The sequence below is a fragment of the Pteropus medius genome, unplaced genomic scaffold (assembly GCF_902729225.1).
Source record: "Pteropus medius unplaced genomic scaffold, Ma_sr-lr_union100, whole genome shotgun sequence".
Taxonomy (NCBI): Eukaryota; Metazoa; Chordata; class Mammalia; order Chiroptera; family Pteropodidae; genus Pteropus; species Pteropus medius.
In genome coordinates this window covers 17,623,194-17,647,977 of record NW_024354500.1, presented here as the reverse complement: position 1 = coordinate 17,647,977, position 24,784 = coordinate 17,623,194, and the positions used below count along the sequence as shown (strand labels likewise).

The following is a 24,784-nucleotide window of genomic DNA, read 5'->3' as shown; positions in this document are numbered from 1 at the left end:
AAAAAAAAAAAAAAAAAAAAAAATTTAAATCTCAGCTTTCACTACAGACAAATAGAATTGGAAGGCCATTACCAAATTCTATAGTTGTAGCTTAATGACTAAAAACTAGAGTCTATATGAATGTAGTTACCTCTACTCAAAAATCTTTTAGACTTAAACTTCTTCTTGAGACATATTCACATCCCCATCCCAAAGTGCTGAAGAAAAAGAGCTAGGCTCATGAAACAGCAATGTGGGCATTACAGAGAAGTCATCAGAAAATGAGAATTATCTAAGGACAGACTTTTCCGTTACACAATCACAAAAATCATAAGACAAGAAGACACATTAGGCCATTTAGTTATTTGCTTATCTTCAGGTAGAAATATACCTAAACCATGCACAAAAGAAAAAATTGATCTTATCTGAAAAATCTTTCAGAGGAAAATGATTCTCTAGCCTTTATCAGTAAGGTATGCCAATATGTGCCTTCTCTGTCAGCAAATACTTCTTTGTAAATATCTTACATTCCTCACAGTGCTGTTTCGGCCTCTTCTAACTCCAGTAAAAACAGAGAAGAACAATTGACATCTCTTGAAATATTGACATTATTTATTTTAAAGAGGAATTGTCTGATTTTAGTCCTCCAAACCTTTTAAATGTCAAATATAGTGAAATGGATCAGAAAATTTTCAATTCTATTCAGTGAAGAAGACACATCTAAAAAAAATACTGCTTAAAAAGTTAGTAAAATTTGTACACCCATGTACTTAGCAGTATTATTTACAATAGCTAAAAGGAAGCAACTCAAATACCCATCTACGGGTGAACGGATAAATAAAACGTGGCAAATTTTTACAATATAGTATCATTCAGCCATAAGAAGAAAAAATATTCTGACACATACTGTGACATGGATGAACCTGGAAGACATTATGCTAAATGAAATAAGCCAGTCACAAAAGACCAATACTGAATTATTCCACTCGTATAAGGTACCTAGAATAGTCAGTTTCATAGAGACAGAAAGTAGAATGGTGGTTGCCAGGGACATAGGGAAATGGCAAAATGGAGAGTTATTAATAGGTATAGAGTTTCAGTTTTGCAAGATAAAAATGTTTTGGAAATGGATCTAGTAATGATAGCATAACGTTATGAATGCACTAAATACTACTAAAATGTACACTTAAAATGGTTAAAATGGTTAGAAGGACTAAGACCAGACGATTCCTCTTTAAGATAAATATAGTCAATATTACAAAAGATATTAATTGTTCTTCTCCATTTTAAATCTTATGTTATGTATATTTTACCACGATTAGACAGAAAACATTTGGTAATATATATCTGTCATTAGATCCATAGATAAAGTAAGGCAACATCAGAAGTGTTTGAACATGAGACTGTTGAAATGTGGAACAGAAAATTCTGGATAAACAGCATTCCAAGCGTTAATTCCATAATTAATAGTTCTCTATAACTCTTAAACTCAAATTCATCAAATAAATCTAAGGTTTATACTTAAAAGTTTTTTCTCTTTTTAAAAAGATTTATGAACAGCTGTATTTTAAAGATGCTGAATCTTACAAAGGATTCACAATTCTGAACTATAAAGTAGATGGTTATTTCAAATGGTAATTTTGTTCTACAATAAACTGATAATTTTTGGAAAACAGTGACAGAAACCCCAGCACACCTTCTTCAGTGGTCTCCTCTCCAGCTAAGGGAATGCTGAAGCCATCCTCATACTCTGCAGTCACATTGACCAAGTATAATGTCTCTGGTTTCAGGTTGTTGAGAACGACACTGGTGCTCGACGCTGGCTCCACCACTGTGACCTGGTCATCCCCACTGGCTTCCTTGTAGGTGATGTGGTAGGAAAAAACATTTTCTCCAGCAGGTGACCAGTTGGTTTTGAAACTATAAGAAGTCACCTCGGAAAAACTAAGATCTCTTGGAGGCACATAAGCTATTTTTAAGAAAGAAGGACATAGTTTAACATTTTTAGATCTATAAAACAAAAATATACTTAATGACTGCATGTTTCTGAAATGGCTTATAGTCATTTGGGGGAGTGGTCACTGAGACCCACATACTGAGTAAATATTCCACACATGACCATCGAAAGAAGGAAGGCTTCTCACAGGTCCTAATCATTTGTCTTGATCATTCATAATATTAAGCTATGTCAGTTAAGTGACTAATTAAAATTGAATTTGAATTTTGAGCTTCTTACAACAAAGTGATAATGAAATGGTCCTGCCCACGATTGGGATTTTAAATAGTAACAGACCTAAAATGAATTATCATAATGTTCCCATTCATCCCTGACAATAACACAGTAACCTTTGGTGGTAGACAGCTATTTCAAAGTAATAATTTAAAAAATTTTTCTAACAAAAGAATATGTGTTAAATATAGCAAGAGACGATGTTTAAGGCACACAGCCTGTCATCAGGGGACATACAATGGAATTGGAGAGACAAGAGAATATGAAGTTATTAATAAAACAAACCAGTACATATGAATGCTAAATGTCTGAAAGTGATGTGTTATAGCACCAGGACAATTAAGGAATTCTTGAAAGAGACTCATGAAAGAGATGAAATGTGTAACTGAATGCTGAAAAACAGAATTTAGACAAATAAAAAAAGAGGGCAAGGGAATTCCAGATGTCCAAAAATGATGCCCAAAAACAGTCCCAGAAAGAGAATGCATATGAGAATTCAAAGGTCTAGGATTATGGTCTAACTGCCTTTGATTCAAAGGACCTAGCTCAACATCTAACATAGCAGACATTCAATGAATGGTTATTCACTTGGGTATGACAAATAGGTATGATAAAGCTGCTTGAAGATCTAGTATTAAAAACACCTCATGACTCTATAAAGCATAAATGGCTGGGAGGAAGTCATATCTCAGGGCTAACTAAACTAAGTTTAATAGTTTTCAATAACATAGGAAAGTTATCTTTTTCTGTATATTAAAAAAAATAATTGAAGAAGGATATTATCCACAATTTTAGAACCAAAAATTCTTTATTCATAAAGAGATAACTTTTACTCTACAAAGACTACTGACCTTTTTTCTTTATAGCTGCCAATTCTTGCTCAATTCTAAGGCAGATAGACTGTGTGAGTTCAAAAGATATCCTCTGAAAAGCATCAAAATCTTCCACTGTGAATACATGTGTCTCAGCAGGAGGAGAGGCAATAGCTTCTAATTCTGAGCGAACAGCATCTTTCACACCAACTGCAAAGATTTCAACATCTGAATTCCTTAGTTTTATAGCAGGATCTCTGAAAGCATCCGAAGATTTCCCATCAGTGATAAGAATCATGACCTTTGGTACATTGCTTCTTGAGCCCTTGCTAGGCACAAATATTTTCTCTCTGACATAAGTCATTGCTTTTCCAGTGTTTGTAGATCCTCCTCTGTAGGGGAAGGTATTTATTGCCTCAATTATATCTTCAACTTTGGTGAATTTTTCCAAAGTAAACTCAGTATGAGGATCCCGGCTATACTGGACAAGACTTATCTGTACTCTGTTTGGTGAAATCTCAAAACTTTTTATGAGAACTTCCAAAAAGGCTCTAACTTTAACAAAGTTGGCAATCCCGATGCTATAGGAACCATCAACCAAAAACACAATATCAGCTTTTATATCCACACCACGTGAGCATTCTGTAAAAGGAAAGAAAACCCATTAAAGTTCAACAAATATGAATTAATCATTAAAATATAGCTATCTGGTTTTCTTAGTAACCATGCTTCTTTAAGAAAGAAAGAAAACTATCGCAAATATTTTCTTTAAAACTAAATCTGAACCAGTACGACATACTATCAAATGGACCTTCACATATTCCAAATGCAATGATCCACCTATTAACTTACCCACTTGAACTTTCATTGGTTGCGTCTTCTCCATTATTGAAACAGGTTCACTAGATGTCAATCCCTTCATGGCAGAAACACTGATCTGGTATTCTGTGTCTGCTGAGAGGTCACGAACACTGAGCGTAGTCGTCTGAGGCCCCACACTCAGAGCATGCTGTCGGCTTCCAGTAGTCATTGGAGTAAGAAGGATTTTATAGCCAGTCACCGGGCTAGGAGATGGAGTCCAACTTAGCTTAACATATTTTGATGAAACTTCCGTGGCAATCAAATTTGAGGGAGGTTCAATAACTAAAAAGTAACAAGCAGAACAGGGATTAAAAACGATGAGATGCAACCCCATTAATTAGGTCTTTAAGTTTGGCCTATTGATCATGAATAGATAAAAATGAGTTGCCAAACCCCAGTCTTACACTTCTACTTCTATCCATCAAACCAAAAGAGACTCAGGACAAGAATTTTAGTCAGTGAGCTAAGAAGCATAAGGGGAAAAAAAAGACTTTGGAAGAAATTAGTAATAGGACACATGATTCTTCTCTGGGACCAAGATTTCCACTATGGTTTTGCTATTTTACTCATTGCCTTTATTCTCAGGTACCAAAGTAAGCACTTGATAAATATTTGTTAAATCAATGATTTACTCAATTCTTTAGAAAGTTTTTCTCTTTTAATAACACTATAAGAATAAAAATACAATGACTATTTAAATGTTTAAATGACTTATATGCCAAGAAGGATAAAGAGTTCAGCAATTACAAAATGACAGGATTTTATAATTTTAAATAATTTTATTCTCTTTTATTTCAAGATAAGAAAAAGATTTCAACAATGTTCATAATGCCACCAAAAGAGAAGTGAAAATGCTTTACAATGTGCAATAATGAAAAATTTCTACCTTTACTCAGTGTAGAACATAGTCATGTACTTAACAGAAAACAAAGTATTTTAAAATATTTCAAAACAAATTTTCAAAATTTTAAATGTAAATGGAATCATTTTCCCAGAAGATATAGTTCTAAATTTTTATGTCAGCCTGCAAGACATGGATGATAAAACAAGTACGAGTTTACTCATCATCTCCAGAAAGAGGCCATCAGATATAGTGCATCAAAATGATGTCTAAAGAAGTAGTTGAAGGGACGCAACATATGTGCCAGCTGGAAGTTTGGCCAAACCTTTTGAGTGATTCAGAGACAGTACAGGGAACAGAAGCCGAGTGCAAAAGCCAGCAAAAGAGAGAAAGTGATGAAGAAAGTCAACAACTGCGAAGCAGCCCCACACCCCATAGAGGGGGAGTTCAAACACTGGCAGCATAAAAGTTTGGCATCCCCTTGTACATGCACTCCAGTGAAGATGAAGAATTAGAATGCTTTAAAAGACTGAGTAATGAGAAGATAACTAGAGAAAAGTGAAATGAGGGATATATTTTGTAATAATATCCATCAAAAAGTCAGACATTAAGCGGTAAAGCAAGGAAAAAGATTCAAAGTCCATGAAGCAATGATGAGTTCTGAGACAGAATTAGGGCCAATAAACACTGCCAAAATACTTTGGGTTTGTAGATTAAAAAGTTTATGTGATTGAAGATGTAATCTTTAATCATTTGTCAATTCTCAGGCTAAGAGGAAAACAATCATGGAAATTATGACTTTTTAACAACCAAAAGAGTGCTTATGAAATGTCTCCTGAAATGTCTTTTCTTTCTCCCACATATTTAGAAGCAATAACTGACAAAAATGGGAAAATTTTTCAGACATGTGAGGATAAAGTTGAGTTTAAAATATTCTTAAAAGTTTTGAAAACATTATACAGAGTATGAAGATGGAAAACCCTTTTTCTTCATCATTTAATAGAAAGTGTTGGCTTTTGGTCAAGATGGCAGAGTAAGTAAATGCTGTGTTTGCCTTCTCTCACAATCACATCAAAATTACAACTAAACTACAGAATAGCCATTATTGGGAGTCATCTGAACCAAAGTCCTACTACTGTACACATAGAAGAGGCCACCTCGAGACTAGTAGGAGGGGCAGAGATGTGAAACAGGCTGGTCTCACACTCATGTGTGTCAGTCGAGAATTGGGAGAAATTTCTCAGCTGTGGAGGGCACCCCAGAAGAGCAAGGGGTCCCAGTCCCACAACAGGCTCCCCAGCCCAGGGTTCCAATACCAAGAAGAGAGGTCCCCACAACTTCTGGCTGTGAAAACCAGCAGAGATTGTGGCTGAGTGAGACAAAGGATGCCCAAAGTCGTAGACATTCCTCTTAAGGAACTCACATGTGGACTTACTCACTGACAGATTCACTTGTTCTGAGCTCCAGCTCTGGAACAGCAGCTCAAAAGATGCCAGGGACACAAGGAGAAGGACTAAGTTGTCTGGCTTCGGGGAAAGGGCTGGAGGGGCAGCTTTCTCCCAGACAGAAGTGCTGGCAGAGGGCATTGTTCCCTTGTTGAGCCCTCCCCGGCCCAGCCTGCAGATCCAGTTGGCCTCCATATCTAGGTCTCTGGTAATGTAGCTAACACTGGTCACACCACCCTGGTGATTCCCTAAGACTCTGCCCCTCCCAACATGCAGGCCCACTCAAGCTGCCTCCAGTGAATTTTCCATACAAATGGCCTGTCTTGGCTCATTCTGCAAACTTTCCTAAAATCTCTAAGGTTCACGAAACTTAAACAAGCAGCATCTGGCCTCTGCATGCCCCGTATTTCTTGCTGAACAGCCCCAAGCCCAGCACTAGGGGCAGCTGGCCTCGGTTTGTGGCTTGGCCTCTTGAAGCACTTCCAAGTCCAGTGTGGGTGGTGGCTATCTGTGGGTTGCTTGGTGGCTCGTGCAGGTGGCCCCAGGCAGGGCATGCCTGGTGGCTGGCTTGGTCTGAGCCAGAGCACCACCCAAGGTCATATTTGAAGACAACACACCCAAAGGACAGACAGAGCAGGCACCAGAGCCCTGCTAAACCAAATCCTGTTCTGTAAAGTCAGCCCCTGTACAACGGCTTCTCCACTGGTCATGAACAGTCATCACAATCAATCAGCCTGAGGATCAATCCCTCCCGTTGATAAACAAACAGCAACCAAGGCTCAACTACAATAGGAGGGCACAAAAAACACAAACAAGGGACATACCTAGATCACTTGGCTCAGGTGACCAGGGAAGACTGTGCTACTGGGCCCGACAGCACACCTACTACAAAAGGCCACTCTACTAAGACCGGGAGATATAGCAGCGCTACCTAATACATAGAACAAACACAAGTAGGCAGCCAAACTGAGAAGACAAAGAAACATGTCTCAAATGAAAGAACAGAGTAAAGCTCCAGAAAAAGAACTAAACAAAATGGAGATGAGCAATCTACCAGATGCAAAGTTCAAAACACTTTTTATATGGATACTCAATGAACTTAGGGGAAGAGTAGATGAACTCAGTGACAACTTTAACAAAGAGATTAAAAAAAAAAACAACATAAAAGTAGAGATAGAAAACATAAAAAAGAACCTATCAGAAACGAAGAACAGAATAACTGAAATGAAGAATATCTTAGGAGGAATTAACAATAGATTATGTGAAACAGAGGATTGAATCAGTGATTTAGAAGGTAAGGTAGCAGAAAACATCCAATCAGAACAACAAGAAAAAAGAATCCAAAAAAAAAAAATGAGGATAGTTTAAGGGGCCTCTGGTACAACATCAGGCTTACCAACAATCTCATCATAGGGATATCAGAAAGAAAAGAAAGAGAGCAAGGAATTGAAAGCCTATTTCAAAAAATAATGACAGAAAACTTTCATAATCTAATGAAGGAAATAGACACACAAGCCCAGGAAATACAGAGAATCCCAAACCAGATAAACCCAAAGAGGGTTCACCCCAAGACACATTATCATTAAAATGCCAAAGGTTAAAGACAAAGAGAGAATCTTAAAAGCAAGAGAAAAGCAGTTGGTTACTTACAATGGAGCTCCCATAAGACTGTCAGCTGATTTCTCAAGAGAAACTTTACAAGCCAGAAAGGATTGGCAGGAAACATTCAAAGTAATGAAAAGCAAGGACATACAATCAAGATTAATCTACCCAGCAGAGCATCATTTAGAATAAAAGGACAGATAAAGAGCTCCACAGACATGAAAAAGCTAAAGGAGTTCATCATCACCAAGCCAGTGTAACAAGAAATGTTAGAAGGACTTCTTTAAGAAGAAGAAAAAAAAAGATTAAAAGTATGAATAATAAAATGGCAATAACTATATATCTAACAACAATTACTTTAAATGTAAATGGATTAAATGCAATTAAAAGATGGGGTAGCTGAATGGATATGAACACAAGATCCTTACATATGCTGACTATAAAAGACTCACTTCAGATTGAAAGACACACACACAAACTGAAAGTAAAGGGTTGAAAAAAGATGTTTCATGAAAATGGAAATAAACATAAAAAAGCTGAGGTAGCAATATTAATACCAGACAAAATAGACTTTAAAACAAAGGCTACAACATGAGACAGAGGAGGACCCAGGAATCCCACTTCTTGGTATTTATCTGAAGAAATCCAAAACACTACTTTGAAAGGACTTGTGAATCCGTATGTTCACTGCAGCATTATTTACAGTAGTTGAGATATGGAGGCATCCTGTGTGTCCATCAATGGAATATATATATACACACAATGGAATATTACTCAGCCATAAAAAAGAATGAAATCTTGCCATCTGCAACAACATGAATGGATCTAGAGTATACTTTGCTGAGTGGAGTAAGTCAGACAGAGAAAGACAAATACCATATGTAGAATCTAAAGAACAGAATAAACAAACAGCATAAATAAACTTATAGATACAGAGAGCATTTTGATGGTGGTCAGATTGAGGGGTGGGGAGATGGTGAGGGGAAAGGAGATTTAGAGGTACAAACTGGTAATCACAAAACAGTAAGAGATGTAAAGTATAGCATAAGGCATATAATCAATAGTATTGTAACAATTATTTATGGTGTCAGATGTTTACTAGATTTATCGGGGTGATCACTTCACTAGTTATATAAATGTCTAATCACTGTGTTGTGCACCTGAAATTAATATGATATTGTATGTCAACTATAATTGAAAAAATAAAAATATAAAAATTAAAAAAAAGAAAGTGATGTTATTAGTTTAAGTTGCAGAATGCTGAAATGCCTCTTCAGACTATTAATTAAATTGGAATGTAAAACAACTAAAGCAAGTACCCAAATAGCGTAATTATTTACAGACCTCGACATGTACAAAATGGTCTTTGAGATAAAAAGCAAATGAAACTTGTCCAAAAAAGATTTTTAAAAACTACAGTAATATAAATATTTTATCATTTCATGTTCCACTGGGTGGGGGCGGGGGGGGGGGCGGGGGAAACAGTACAAATGACACCAACAAGTTAAGTCACTAAAAAGCAATACAAGTGAAGTATGCAGTTAGAGAATCACCAAAGCCTGTGGTTGAGTAAATGTGTCCTAGGATATGTGTAAATGCTATAAATGCTATCAAATGATGGAAAAGGCTAACATATGGAACACTCAGCAATCCGCTCACCTTCTTCTCCACTAACCAGTTCACCAAGTTGCTCATCAACACCTGAGCACACCTGGGAGATGATCTCATTCTGAATATCCACAATTGCATCAAAGTTGGCCACATTGAAAACATGATTTAGTGAAGGTGTGGAGGCGATTTGTTTGAGTTCTTTTGCATCTGCAGCTTTAATGCCTTAAAAACAAAATGAAAAAGATACAGTGGAAAGTGAAATGTGCTGAATTGGGAAAAATTATTTGTTTTCTCAGTCATTCACAAGTGAAGACATTTTCAAATTCTTAATCAGTCATAAACCAAAATTGCTTTGTTTCATAACAAATGTGCAACTATTCAAATGACAAAGGCATTTTATAATTTCACATAAAGTGACCAGCCAAAGAGTAAAATGAATGGTTAGTAAAAGTTAGGAAGAGTGGGCCGTCATCCTAGCCATGCCATCATTCGTCCCTGCCATCTGTAAAGATAATACTTTTTTCTTCCAGAGTCCTGACTGAGCCGGAGCCCTCCGAATTCTTCAAGTATTACATAATATAAGAAACACATAAAAAACACTTAATGATAATACAAGGAGGATCTTTATTAGACTCACTGGCCCAGCATTTCTTGAAAAGAGGGCTAGCAAAGAACAGGAATACAACCTCACATAATGCATTGCTATAGGAGTTACATGAGAGAAATAGATAAGTCAAATTTTTACTCAAAGATGATTTGGCTTAATACTACATATAAAATGCAATAACACTTCTAATAGCATCCTTCCTTGAAGAGTCAACCCTTCATCTTCCTAAGCATTAAGTATGAAAAGTTCTAAAATGAAAATAACTGAACTTGACCTACCCAAAGAGAAAACTTCAACCCCGATACCACGAAGCTCTCTTGCTGGAATTTCCACTTCGTCCTGGGATTTGCCATCCGTAATAATAATTGCCACTTTAGGAAAGCCAACCCTCGCTCCAGCAGATTCCGTGAAAGTATTTTTAATTAAGTAGTCAATGGCATCCCCTGAAGTAAAAAGAGATACTATATTCATGCACCCCGCACTATACAACTTTGCCAAAGTAAAAAATTCATGATTAACTTCAAAATTATTGAACATATGATAATTGTGCAATGCTTAATTTCTTTCTCAAACAGGTATTTCATTTTTTAAACAATAACAAAATTTGTTAAACATACCTGTCATTGTGTTGCCACCTTTGTATGGGATTTTTTTAATTGCAGCAAGAAGCTCATCCCTTTGGTAGTATTGGTTTAAGTTAAATTCAGTCCTGGTATCAGAGCTGTACTGAACAACTCCAACCCTTGTCTTCTCTTCCCCAATGTCAAAAGCAGAGACAAGAGCAGCAATAAAGTCTAAAATGTACTTGAAATTATTTCTTCCCACACTCCATGAGCCATCCACAAGAAACACCAAATCAGTCCAGGCACTCACAGAGCATTCTGAAATATATTTGAGATATTTTTAAATGATGCATTATTAAACCTATCCATCATTAAAGAATATAAACTAACATGACAAAAATGTTGACTCCTTAAATTATTTTGTTCATTAGAACATATTCCCATTGTCCTTCACCCACAAATGACATGCCCTAAAGAACAGAGTTTTATTAGCACACATAGAAGCATTCTCAATGCCTTCATGAAGATGCATTTATTGAACTGTCTTTAAATTGCCACATAAGACATTATGCAAGAAGAGATAGATATATGAACTATTGTCCAAGAGCATGTGACCCAAGTATTTATGCTATCAATCTATCTATTTTCAAAACTATATCCTCATTCATTTCTCCAAGTAAAAATTATGTGAAACATCTGGGAGATACAAAAATAAATGTAATCAAAGCATTTTTACTCCTTGGTATTTAGCAGCAAATGAATACAAAATGATTGCTGTACCATTCAAAAAAATGCAGTAGAGTCAAAGAAAAGAGCAAATCTTTTAACAGTCTCTTGCATTTACAACACAATTGTCTAAAGGTTGCAGTGGATTAGTCTAGAGGTTTAATGAACTCTAAGTTTAATGAACTCTAAATTAAGCATAAATATGATGCAAAATGGCCAGAATATCTTGTCCTATTTATCTATCTATTTAAATCTGATAATTAAAACCTACTTTTACTAAACATAGAGGGGGGAGAACATTTTAAATCAAAAGTAAAAATACACATGATATCCTTAAATTACTAAAATGCAATGACTCGCTTTCGTAACTGAATGTTTTTCCTTTCTGTGGTCGAGGGAATCATGAAAATCTGTATTTGTAAGGCAACGCTGAGAGAATCTTCTGAAGATGTTTTCGTCCTTGCAGCCAGTTGGTGGATAATAAAAGAAATATTTAGCTAGGAAGAGAAGGAAAGGGTCCTGGCATATTTTGCAAGTAAAATACAAGCTGCATGTCTAAATAATTTTTGCACGCTATTTAATGGGCCATTCTAAGTCCATTGAAAAGTTAACAGACAGCATAGTGCTTTGATCCAGAATAAATATTGATGGTTCAGGGAAAATATTAGCACTGTAACTGCACACTATAAACTTCATTTCAGTTTATTAGATATCAAAAAGAATGATACACAGTGATCTAGAGTGAAAAATTCCAGATAATAAAGACTTGGTGCTCATAATCCTTTTATTGTCATCCTGAGTCATAAATACAACTTTTATAAGGTGGCAAAATTAGAAGTTCAAGAAACCCCTTAAGGGTCCATCCAACTAATTCAGACAAAGCAGTATAAGACAAAAGGAGACTAGCAACTGCAAAACTGAGACTAAGTAAAATTGCTTTCATTCGATTACAAATGCACGAATGTACCAGTGATGTCTTACAGAGACCCTGGAAAAGGCTACAAGTGACTTCAACTAAGGCCATGTAAATACCTTAGATATGAGCATAACATACACACAGACCTGGAAATATATTTTCATGGCAACTGAATTGCTTAAAACGCTATAAAAGCATCTCCCTTGTGTCCCAGCCTTCCATCTCTCATATATCCCTAAGCTAACACCTATTTCTGTAACTGTCTTTGAGATACAAGTTAAGCCCAGTGATGAGGTTTGTTTTTGATCTACTGCCAAAGTCCTTCAGGAAAATTTGAACACACACAAATTCAAAACCCTCCCAGTAAAAATAATATTTAGTAAATAGAGTGAAAAATTGGCTAGCAAGTCAGAACATAGGTATTATAACTGCTTAGTCATGCATTACTATTATACCATCTGTACTTCTTCTAGATAAGGCTTATAGAAAATAATATAGAAGTAAGATCAAACTATGTATATAACTAGAACATCTCCTTCATATTACATTTATGATTTCTACAAATCCAAGCAAAAATATTAAGACAATACTTACTCTGTATCTCTGTTTTTCCAGGTTTCTTCTCCCCTGGCTTCGTTGGACCACCTGTTTGAACTGAGTCAAAACCTGATTACTACAAAAGAAAATGAACCCACACAAATACTTCCTAAAAAAGAAAATAAATATATTGTCTTTCAAAATGTATACTCATAGACTACAGCCAAATAAGCATTTCCTTGAAAAGAAATTATTTTTAGTGAGATTTTAGGTATATTTTAAAAAGACTTTAACATTTTTGCCTGGAAAACTTTAATGTTTTTAATAGTTTTCATTCATAATATTCTTGCTGCTTCCAAAGACCAAGGCTTCCAAAGACCAATCAGAAATGAATTATTCACACCACTAATGACTAGAATTATAAAAATGACTATTCTAGAAAGAATAGTTAATACTAATATAAATTAACTCTGCACAATAACAGATTAAATCCGAAAGTTGAAGGAATCTTCCGCTAAATGAAAAGAATAAAAGTACTTCATATGTGCGCTTACTTGTTAGTTGGCCTATAACTGGCACACTTTCTTCTACTTCATCATATGAAGTGATTGTCACCACATACTCTATTTCAGGTATAAGGTCTGATAATAAAGTTTCAGTGGTACTAGCTGCAAGGGTAAATTCTTTGGTGGGCCCATCTGAAAATATAGAAAGGAAAATATGAATGCCATAAAATATTTTTACATATAACACAATGCAATGTAATTCCCAGATATACTCAAACCCTGAGAAATTCAACATATATTATTTGTTAGAATATCCAAACATTGTTTTAATGTCCTCCAAAACCAAAACTTTGAACTCTAAAAATTCATTAAGTGGACTGGTATTACCTTTAGTTGTTACAATAACATTCAATGTTTGTTTGAGAACTCAGGGATTCCTGGAGATTAAAGATATACCAGAATGTCAAACCAAAAATCTCTTATTGTTTTTGAAGACTAATGTAGGTAACAGAAATTTTTTTTATAAATGAGATGTAAAGCAGAAAAGAATTTAATTTTAAATTATTCATTGGAGGAGATCAGAAATAAAGAAGAGAGGAAGATCAGCTCCAGGAAAACAAACCCCATAAGCTAAAATTAACCTCTACTGGGAAAAAATTGGTGTGGAAGCAAGGCATCCTCCACACTCAAATGGGTGCACTGAATGGGTAATCATGCTCCTCTGAATTAACTAGGTAGCAAACGTTTCAAAGTACACTGCACTTATACCTAAGAGTATAAGTACTTATACTTAATATATATTACCAGTTATATACTTCCTTGTAGATTATGTTAAATCTCAAGTCAATCAGGAAACACAGTAGTTCCTAAGGACTAAGTCCCTGTTAAGATATTTAATTACGTGAAATTTTTATCAAAATGTAAATAATCAAAAAAGGTTACAGATGTAATAGAACCCTGAGAAATGCTCCTGGTTTACATATTGAGCATTGCAGAACCATCTAAGGCCCCCGTGGGACAACAAGACACCAGGGCTCTGCTGGGTTGGGTGATCCTAGTGCCAGTTTGGGGAGTATGTGAGTCAGTAATTTCTAACAACTGGAAACTGAATGGACTCTCTGTCAACTGCTTTGCTGCTTTGGAATGAATGAATTAGTTGACTACAAATATATATCGGGAGAAAAGATTCGAAGATGAAAAAGTAAATTCTCGACCCCTTTTTAAGTTCTCAGATCATATTAAAAAATAGTTTTCCAATTCCCTGATAAACCAGTATTTAAAATCATTGGTATTTTTAAAGGCCATAATATTTAAGCACATCTCTGGTGATAAGTTACGTTGACATCATCTATCTCCTCTGTTAGTTTATCAAGACTTCTTCCTACCACTTGGCCAGTGTTAATGGAAATGGTTATTTTCTCATTTCATGTTAGAACTAAAAATTGATCAACAGGGGTTGGTTCTCCACACTTGGGCAACATCGTGAACTAAAGATAACTTGTGAGAACAACCAAAACAATTTTCATCAAAGACTCTTAGCCTGGGATCTACAGAATCCACGCAGCCAAAGTAAACTCTGGTCTTTCATCATGGTAGCGCACCATTATCCCAGAATAATGTTTCCTAAGTACTGAAGCATGTCAGACACTGGGTAAGGCATAACAACGCCATCACTGGACACATTACATGTCAGAAATATTAAGTAGTTCAAGAAGAATATCAAGAAGTGAGAACTCTATTTTATTAAATCAAGGATTCCCAGCAATACTCTGATCAGGTTAAAAAAAAAATGTCCATTTTTAATAACAACAGCTTAGCACAACAAACCATGTTGTGCCATAAAGTTCAACACTAATAAAACATTACAGCAGGTATTAGGCTAGAAATCTGGAGACCTGAGTCCACCAAATGTCTGGTGATATGAACTAAATCCCTTGGGTTTTATAAATCTTGGCTTCCTCATTATAAAAAGGAAGGAGAAGAGAAGAGTGGATATCATCTTTGATGTTCCTAGAAACAAAACTTACCCGTTGTAGGATCCACTGTTATTCTGTAACCCACAATAGGATCCGTTGGTCTTGCCCATGACATATGAACAGTATTTTCATCTATAATTTTAAAATTCAAGTCTGAAGGTGGTTCAACTGCAAAAGAGAGTGTTGATATCAGTTACATTTTCCAATGTCAGAAAATGGACCAATTTAATGAATAAATAATTGTGCCGAGCAAAGCTTACTAAAATTGTCTTTGCATAAATTTGTTTCCAACAAATATAAAAGATATCTTGTTGGATAAGAATAAAATTAAAAGCTGACAAGATATGACAAAACATCAGAGAGTGTACATATTACAGAAGACAGCACAAAACACTTTTGATTCTTGAGTTGCTAGGTCATCCAAGAATGGCCAGCAAAATCAAGCATAATAGAAACATATTTGGGTACGAGTACATACAAGTACAATAAAATCACATATAATAACCACATATGCAAACAATTCACATAACAATTAAAAGAATTTCAATACATGCTGAGTGCATTTTGAATAAGCATGCCAAACCACAACCTGCTTACAACCGCGGAAGTTCATTTAGAACATTAACAGAATATTTTCTTTCCATAGTGTGGAAAAGAATCAATGATGTTTTTGGTTCATTCTCCGCATCAGTCTTGCCATTAATTTTTGTTTGATAAATCTCAATCTATGGCAGAGATGAAAATGCATTTTAATGAAAAAGAAGAATCATGGGAAATTTGGCACTGTTATGTTTCACAAGGAAATATATATTTAATGTATATTCATAGGCAAATATCCAAATAGTAATAAGTGATGTTAACAATTTATATATATAAAAAGTGATATAGAGATGTTTATAAAATGAATATTCTGCCCGTTCACACCAATTTGCTGTATGTTTGCAAGATGTGAACCAACACTGTTCTTTTCCTTTGCAGCAGGTATACTCCATACTAGAAATGGCATTTTAAACTAAAATGCCAGTATGGTCCTTTACAAAACGATGGTTAATTATGAAAAGACAACATCAATGTATATTTATAGACATTTATTTATAGAACTTGAGGAAAACAGTGAAGAAAGATCAGCGATCTGGAGACATGACTGCGCGTAAAAACTTGGAGAAGTCAATGAAGAGAATAATCGAAAAGTACAGAAAGGAATAGTTTACATACAAAACTGTACAGCATCATGCATGTGTCAATGAAATGTGGACTCGTTTTTAGTTTCCCACAATGAACGAAAGCCTCCATGTACAATAGTCATTACACAAAGACGGTTTAGAAATATTTTATAATGATATTCTCTCTGCAGTGTTCATGCCTCATCATGCAGCATTGTACTGACTCACTGTCAGTGCATGGTCGATGCATTAAAAATTATTACTTTTGAAGCTGGTCAACAAAGTAAGAAGACTTTCAGCCATACTCTTCTTCAGTGTTTAAGTCTGAAAGTATTCCTTGTGAGTCAGAATTTTTGCATCTGTTTTGAGAGATTAATATCTCTTTGTAGGTTTTCACAGCAGTCAATTGAAATACAGGAGTAGCTTTGAGACATGAGTCAGAATTTAACGGGGGTTAGGGATTTATGTAATATTAATACATTTTAATGGAAATAAAACAAATTAAGCAAACATTTGCTTTAATAAACTGCTGCTTACAACTATAAGAGATGACTTTTTTACTTTTTATTGGATACACTAGTAATGTAATTAAGGTTATTTTCTTACTATCCATACACAGGCAGTGAGATTAGACTATTAATCTACATGCATAGTTTAATTATTCAACATTCTGCTGTCTGTAACCATACTGCGAGGTTTAGCTGTCATCACTTAGTTTAACAAGCATGCAAGAAATGTTAATAGGACAATAGGTATTAAGAATATCATTATAAAATATTGTTCCAGTAGCAAATGGCTCAGGACAAATTTAATGCAAAGGCAGACACAACTGGCCTGAGCATGCTTTTAAAAACATCAGTACATGGAAAAACAGTACCACCAACCTTGTAAGGAAATTGACCTGAAGCAGCAGACATTAGGTTAAAACTGCTGAGGGGCAGCAGCGGCCCACCTTGTTGATTTCCAAATGACCAGGATTCCAGAAAAACTGAAAAATTGACTGTTGGGAAAAGTCTTTAACATTTCAGAGGACTTTTAGGTGTTCATAGAAACTCAAGATGTGGTAGTTGGGGGTCAAAAGAAGGGAAGAGTGGCCAGCCAGCACCTGTCCGGCAGAGCGCCCACACCACTTTTCTTCTCGCCACTTTTATCACATATACAGCCTTTCGGAAGTGCCATTCTACTTGATTTTGTTTGTTTGTTTGTTTCATATAAAAAGATAACAAAGCAGGGTGAGAATGGACTCCTGTCAACTTCAATCAATAAAAATGTATTTTCATTAATTTTGAAAAATCTTTTACACAAAAATAATTCACAACTTGTATGGTCATAAGCAGCATTTTGTGTTCCCTAAAACACTTTATAATTGTCCTTTTTTCTTCTCATAACTACCAGCATAGTGGGCCTTATTATTCCAGTTTCACAGATCAGTCAGCGAAATTCAGAGGGGTTAACCCAGCTAATAAGCAGCAAAACTCTGATCCCTTGGTCTGACTCAGTGCATACAATTTTCGGCCATACTCAGTTAAGCGTAAAGAATAAGAAATATTTGAGTGTAAGATTAACTTTAGAAACCAATACTTATACATAGCTGACTATGTATAAATATACATATGTATTAATATATGTATACATTTTTCTATAAAAAAATTATTTGATGCCTGCTCAATAATAAATATATGGGACTCAGTGAACATACAATTTATGTATAGATAGAATTTGGCACATTAACTTTACACACTTGTTCAAGCAATTTGAAAGTATAGTGTCTATATTGATACATAATTTAAAAAACAATTTTTTCATCATGGCACACAAAAGGAAGATATGTCCGAAAGTTTACCAACTGTACAGAAATGGGTGAGTGAGTGGATGAATGGATGGATGGAGAGATGGACAGGTGAGAGAAGAATAGTCTAATATGTTTTGGTAAGTATATAAAATGCATTGAAGATGAAGAAAAACTGAGAACACACTACTAAAATATCATCCTGATAAACTACTAAGACCTTTAGTCTACTCTTTGTGATAACAACACTGAAAGGTAAAAAAAAAAAAAAAAACTTCAGCAGTGTGCAAAGAATGGTTTTATTATACCCAAGAGGCATTAAGATAAATTTTCCATCCAAAGTTAGTATAAATTTAAATGATCTTTCCATTTCATTTGTGTTTATAAGATACTATGGCTATATTAAAACTAAAATTAAACAACATAGCAAGAAACAGGAGTGCAAGGTAAAATTTTGAAATGCCCCCAACAGAAATATTTCAAAGAAATTCTGTTTCCAGCCCATTGTCCCCAGAAAGGCCTTGGCCACAAATTTTGTTAGCCCTTCAGAGGCTTCTGGGACTATTTAGTTGGTAGTTAGCACCTAAGCTGTGCTGTCCAATACAGAAGTCACCAAGCACATGTGGCTATCAAGCACTTGAAACACTGCCAGTGCCAAATGAAATGTGCCACATGCATAAAATACACACTCAACTTCAAAGACTTAGTACAAAAAATGTAAAATATCTCATCAATAATTTCTATATTGATTACATGTTGAAATGATAATGTGATATTATTAGGTCATATTAAGATACATTATTAGGAAATATTAGGTTAAGTGAAATATATTATAAAGATTAATTTCATCTGTTTCTTTTTCCTCTCTTAACGTGGCTGAAAATATTTCTGACAGTTCCAAACTAGAGAATAAGGCCAAAAAATAATAATTTTATTAAAATATAATTATTAAATGCTGATGTAAGGGGGTGAGAGACAAGAAAAAAAAGCAAAAGAAAGTGCTGTATCATGTGGAAATAAATACAAATTGAAGATAAAATGTGAAAAATATGAAAATAATAAGTAACATAGATAGCGAAATGTTCTTTATAACTACCACTTTGCTAACCAGCCATCATCTAATACAGACTTGACTTTTTTCCACTTACATCATTTCCAACCTAATTCTTCTACTAAGAATTCTCAAATCCTTCTGATTTTCAAGGAACTATTTCTTAATGAGCAGTCAATGGGCCACTTCAGTGAATTATCTAAAAATATCTTTAGCATGGCTTCCAGAGTTCCTCAAATAAAATTCCTTCCTATCAACAACATAGAAAGGAGCATTAAAGGCAACCTCATCTGAACATTACTTCACAGAGGCCACTCTAAAATATTAATCAGATAAGAAGAACCAGCAAGTTTCTGTCACTTTTCTAAACACACCATACATTTTGGAGACTACTTGCTTTTCCTCGTCTTAATTTTTTGTACCTGCAATCTCGAAGTAGAAAAATCAAACACAATAGAAAGTTTTTGAAAATTTCAGCGTTGTATAAAACAGCTTTGCTTTGCCACAACCTCCCCGGCCCGGAACCGCCATAGATAGGTGTCCCTTGCAGAACTATTTCTTTCTCCCTTAACTCCATCAGCAGCATTCCTTACTTTAAAAAAAAAAGAAAAAAGAAAAAAAGAAATTTTAAAATGTCTTTTATGGTACTACCCCATTTATCTTGCAGAACAATACATCTAGTTTGTCAGATTTCTTTCCAGTGGGTTCATATATAGAAATAGGTTGTCTAGTAAATACTGAGAAATTAAGTCATCACGTGAACACAAGAAAAAGAAGAAAGTGAGGTCGAAAATCTAGCAAAAGTCCTTTGATTTCCAGAGGGCCGAGTCACACGGAACCATTTTGCAGACCTTGGGGCAACGACTACCGACTCTGTGCTCAGGTCTGAGGCTGGAGGAAAGGAGGGAGGGGAAGGTGATGCCCTGTTTGTCTGGCGCCCGCCAGCTTCCTGGGTTGGGATCTTTGGCCCAGACCAGCCTGTGTGCGCCAGGCTGGGCCTGGGCCAATGGCCTCCGAGCCCCGCGAACCAAATAGAGACAGCAGCGACCCTCGACCACGAGAACACACCCTGGGTCCTGGATCTCTGCTTACCACCCATCCCCTGGGCGATTTGGCTGCTACCTCATTTGTCCGCAGCGTCAGCCTGGCCAACTGAGTTCCCCACAAAACACACAGACGCGCAGAGCCGGCGCTGTTGGAGTCTTTTATTGTGTGCCCTCACGGAGGTCGCAGCCCCCAGCCCGGTGGTTACCAGTCACGCAAGCGAGCGCCCGGCGCACCAGAGCTCCTGAGCAGCACCCGGAGGTATCCTGTTTGTAGAGGTGGGAGCAGCTGTCGCCCCCTCTCGGACAGCTGGTCCTCTTGGAAGGCGGCAGCGTAGGTGGCAGTGTGGACAGCACACCGCAGAGACAAGCGCAAGGAGACCACACAGCACTGTACGGAATGAATTAAGCAGAATACGAGAGATCTGGACCAGAGAGCTGGGAAATGGACAAACCTCAGGAGAAGGGGGCGTTTCTCTGCAAGAGAGAAACCCCCGGGAAAAAACACGAAGCGCGGGGAAACAGAGCGAGCAATAGAGGCAAGATTGATTTGTTTTTGTTTTGTTTGTTTGTTTGTTTGTTTGTTTCCTTCCTATAATTCTGCAATGTTACTGTAGGAGGGGGAAGGAAGAGTTTTTTACCTTCTGCCTCAATGGAAGACAGGAGCAGGGCCGCGCCCAGGATGGCGAGCGCTGTTGAAAGCCTGGTCCGCATGCTCGGCCTCGGCCTCTGAGCTCACAGCCGCATGAAGGGATCTGTGGGAGGAAGCAGGGACCGCATCACAACCGGGTCGGAGAAAGCCTGGGACCAGGTTAGAACTGGAGCCTGGCCCCGGGCCAGGGCCAAATCAGATCTGCCTTAATAACCACAGGGCCCAGCTCAGCATATAATGGGCCTATTGTGGAGCAGTGTAAGTCAAGTTCATCTACAGCAGTTTAATCATGGTATTAAGAAGGAGTTCAAGTTTAAAGAGGGTCCTGTTTTCCTGGAGGCTGGTCCTGCTTAGCATCCAAGGTGAAGGCCTTACCAGGCCCCACATGACTTCATCCTGCCTGGGTGATGGCTAATTCAGAGGTCATTTTATCCCTGACTCGACTAAATGTCTCTTCCAGCTGGGGATTTTATTTGGCAAGCCACTTTTTCCTAGCTGCTGAACTCTTTAGGTAACTGTACTTTAGTGGTCTCAGGGTAATTTGGAAAAGTATAATAAACCTCTTTTACTCTCTTTTTTCTTCATTTTGTTCTGCCTACAAATATGCAGCTCTTTAGATCTGAAATGGATTATACAGAAATATGTAAGGCCCAACTGAAACCTGATCCTCCTGCTAGCTGTGTTGTCTTCACATCTGATAAATCCTTTACCCAAAATGAAGGAAAAACAACTCTAAAACACATAATAAAAAAAGGCACAAGCAATAGAAGAGGCAAAACGCTCTTGTCTGTTTCCCCAAGATACTTTTTATAAAAATTCCCAGTAATAATTAATCTTTTCATTTAGCTATTCATTTGTTACAGGTATATGTGCTCCAAAGGAGAATATGTCCTATTCTGATTTTTCCTGACTCTATAGCTAGGTTATTAAATCCTTAAAGACAGAGTCTCATTCATCCTTTGTGGTTCCAATCAAACGGTAGGTGCTTAATCCATGTCTGCAGACAGGACTCTTCTAAAATATTCTAAGGTGCAATCCAGAGACAAAAGCTGCTAGCAATGAGCTGAACTGGGAAGCTGCCAGAGGTAAAACATAAAAAGAGAATTGACTCTGGGGTACATAAATTATTGTAAAGCAACAGACTAGGCCTCATGAAAATACAGAGTCGTGCTTGGGAATCCAAACATAAGCCAAAGGTCGAGGCTTCTTTGAGAAAAGAACCTGACAAGCTCCAACCATGTCTTTCCAAATTATTGGCACAATGTATTAGGGCAGCTTTCCTCGGCCTGAGTGTAAATTGCCTTTTAAATGTCTGATGAGCAGGCGTGCCAAATTTGCCCAGAGCTCTTTTTTATGAAGCCAAGATTAAAATTTTGGCACTGCTCTGGAGATCCAAGGGCTCTAGCAATTTCTTCTTCCTAATTAACAATTGTTTGACATTTCTAATCCTCTTCTTATATCCGTGAAAAGCAAGAGGTGAAACTGGCCCATTGTTCCCGTCATCAGGCCTTAACTTTGCTATAATTTCCAACTCAGTTGGCAGTCGTGCTCGCGAAAAGTTAAAGGCTGACAATCTACCCACCGACAAGTTGTGTACAGATATTCTTGAAAACCACCAGTCTCCAAAACCTAAGCAGCGTATGCCCTTTTGTCTAGGTCTAGAGCGCCACCTATTGGCTGCCCGATTTAGTGGCAAGAATGAATCATTTCGCGTCCGGGTATCTGAACATACAGTCAGTTCAACTAGCCAGCCAGGGATTCCGTCCATATGTTTTCGGGGTTTTTTTGTTGTTGTTGTTCTTTTTTTTTTTTTGCTTTCCTGCTCCCCTTTTTAGCCAAAACATTTATCTGAATGCGTATGTGAGCATTCTCAGACATAAATGTCTGACAGCGGCCCGCCTACGTGGCAGCGAGGATTCCCTCACTTCATCCTCATGGAATGAAAAATTGAGTTGCCGGGGAGGGGAGGAGGAGGGGTGTTGGGGGGGGGGCTGGGGCAGGGAGTCTTAAAGTTAAAACTGTGACAACTCGCCCCCTCTCCACCCCGCTAAAAGAAGCCAATTCTTTAATGTTAAAAAAGGAAATTACACCTCTCCCCACCCCGCGGTGTCCCTCTAGATCCCGTGCCTGTCACCTACCTCCTCTCCTACCCACCGCGACCTTGACATCAGCCGGCCAAGGGCTGATTTAGCACTCACTTCCTTTCTTACCCGCTCCAACCCCCAGCGTACCAGCATTCTTTAGAAAGCCACATAGTCCGTGTTGAGGTAGGGGACAGGGAGGATCCTGAAAGCCCCGAAATGGTCACCGGAGGTTCCCTGAGGATGCTCGATTTGGAATATCTCTTCTGCTCTCTGACTACGGGTGGCCGCTCCGTAAATGAACCCGGCGCCCACATTCTGACCCCTACACTCTCTAGGATTTGGAATGGAAATCACCTAGGAGGTTGCACCGACTCTGTGTAGGGCCTCGACCAATGCACCCGGGAAGAAGAGGTCGAGAGAGGGAGCTTTCTCATAAGCTGGAGAAAGTCTGCCAACACTGACGCCCCTAGAAATAGATTAACCCTCCATCTCGGATGCTTTGAAAAGCAGAGGAACGAGCCAGAACACTCGACCAGGAATCTGTCTCGAGATGCCACACACACCCGCACAGCCTCGACGAGCTGCAGAGCACTCAGCCGGCCCTCCAAAGAATTCCGCGCCATGCGTCACCAAAATACCTTCCTTGCGCCGGGGCTGCATGATGGCACCCTCGGCAAAGCTACAGTCGGGAGACAGTGAAGGACCAGTGGCCACAATACCTGGCGCACCCCCTCATTGAAATCGACAGCATCTACAGATGAAATTCCTCTACAAATAGAAACATTGAACGGGGCGTTTTACGCACACACAGCCGCCTGCATCTGTTAAGCTACAATTCTTTCTCTCTCAAAATACAAATGAATCACAAAACCCCAATACACCTGGTAAATCTCAGGCACATCTCCACACTTAACAAGTCCAAACGGTCCTCGCCCGGGATCCTCAGTGCCTTTGGGCGGAGCAAGGAATGGATTAGAAGCAAGTTTCCCTATAGATCTTTGGGAGGGATGGAGTGACGGAAAGGGGCTAGAAGCAGGACCGACCTGAAGCGGCTGTGTTCCAAGCAGCAGCGGCGGCGGCAGTGGCGTCCCGGCGTCGTAGAGGCCGACCTTCTGAGCGACCCCCGCACGCCCGGGAAATTGGCGCTGCGCTCCAGCAGCACCTGGCAGTTACCGGGAGGTGGGCAGCGGCAGGGCCACCGGGAAGGAGGAGGAGGAGAAAGAGGAGGATCCCGGGAAGAGAGGCAGGAGCGGCAGAACAGGCGGAGACGGCCGGGGACCGCAGCTGCCAGCGCGCGGACGCGTCTGGGGCGGCTCGCGTTCGTGGAGTGGGAAGAGGCTCCGCGCCGCGGGCTACTTAATAGAGGGCTGTTCCCAGCTCTCAGTTTACTCGGTTACGAAACGCCTGAGAAGGTGGACGGCTGCCACGGGGTGATGTATGCTCCTCCAGCGGTGAAGGAGGTCTACTTTTGGGAACGTGTGCATACTTCGAGCATTCCTTCGGCGTGAGGTGGCGATCGCGGTAGTAGCAGTGCCCCGCGGAGAGCGCGGAGCCGGGGGGTGGGGAGGAGGTGCGGGGGGGGGAGGAGGAGCATAGGGGCGGGGAGGAAGCGGGGAGGAGGACAGCCGCAGCTGGGTTCACTGCCAAGGGAAGCCGCGCACTCCTCCTCTTGGGGCGGGCTGGAGAGCTCGGGTTTCCCTATCCGTGCGGATTCTCTTTAATGAATTTATTTTTCTAAACTAAGAACAATGGGAGAGAGGAACGCGACTCTCATTTTCAAAACTCAAGTG

At 38.2% G+C, this 24,784-nt stretch overlaps 1 protein-coding gene across 4 annotated transcripts in view; it reads right to left on the bottom strand.

Annotated features, from left to right (window-relative positions):
• Positions 1–24,445, bottom strand: part of COL12A1 (collagen type XII alpha 1 chain) — a 110,611-nt gene extending 86,166 nt beyond the window's left edge. For 2 of the 4 annotated variants that reach the window (XM_039853256.1, XM_039853254.1), the window contains exons 1-11: positions 24,038–24,445; positions 20,900–21,013; positions 15,264–15,380; positions 13,285–13,428; positions 12,788–12,847; positions 10,606–10,869; positions 10,267–10,431; positions 9,430–9,603; positions 3,874–4,164; positions 3,061–3,663; positions 1,676–1,948 (exon numbers count right to left, since the gene is read on the bottom strand). In XM_039853256.1, the coding sequence (XP_039709190.1) occupies positions 1,676–1,948; positions 3,061–3,663; positions 3,874–4,164; positions 9,430–9,603; positions 10,267–10,431; positions 10,606–10,869; positions 12,788–12,847; positions 13,285–13,428; positions 15,264–15,380; positions 20,900–20,972 (2,164 nt within the window). In that variant the 5' untranslated portion in view covers positions 20,973–21,013; positions 24,038–24,445. Of the gene's footprint in view, positions 1–1,675; positions 1,949–3,060; positions 3,664–3,873; positions 4,165–9,429; positions 9,604–10,266; positions 10,432–10,605; positions 10,870–12,787; positions 12,848–13,284; positions 13,429–15,263; positions 15,381–17,259; positions 17,493–20,899; positions 21,014–24,037 lie in introns of those variants that run through there. The other 2 variants (XM_039853255.1, XM_039853257.1) reach the window with 2 other exon arrangements.
• Between the last annotated feature and the right edge of the window lie 339 nt (positions 24,446–24,784).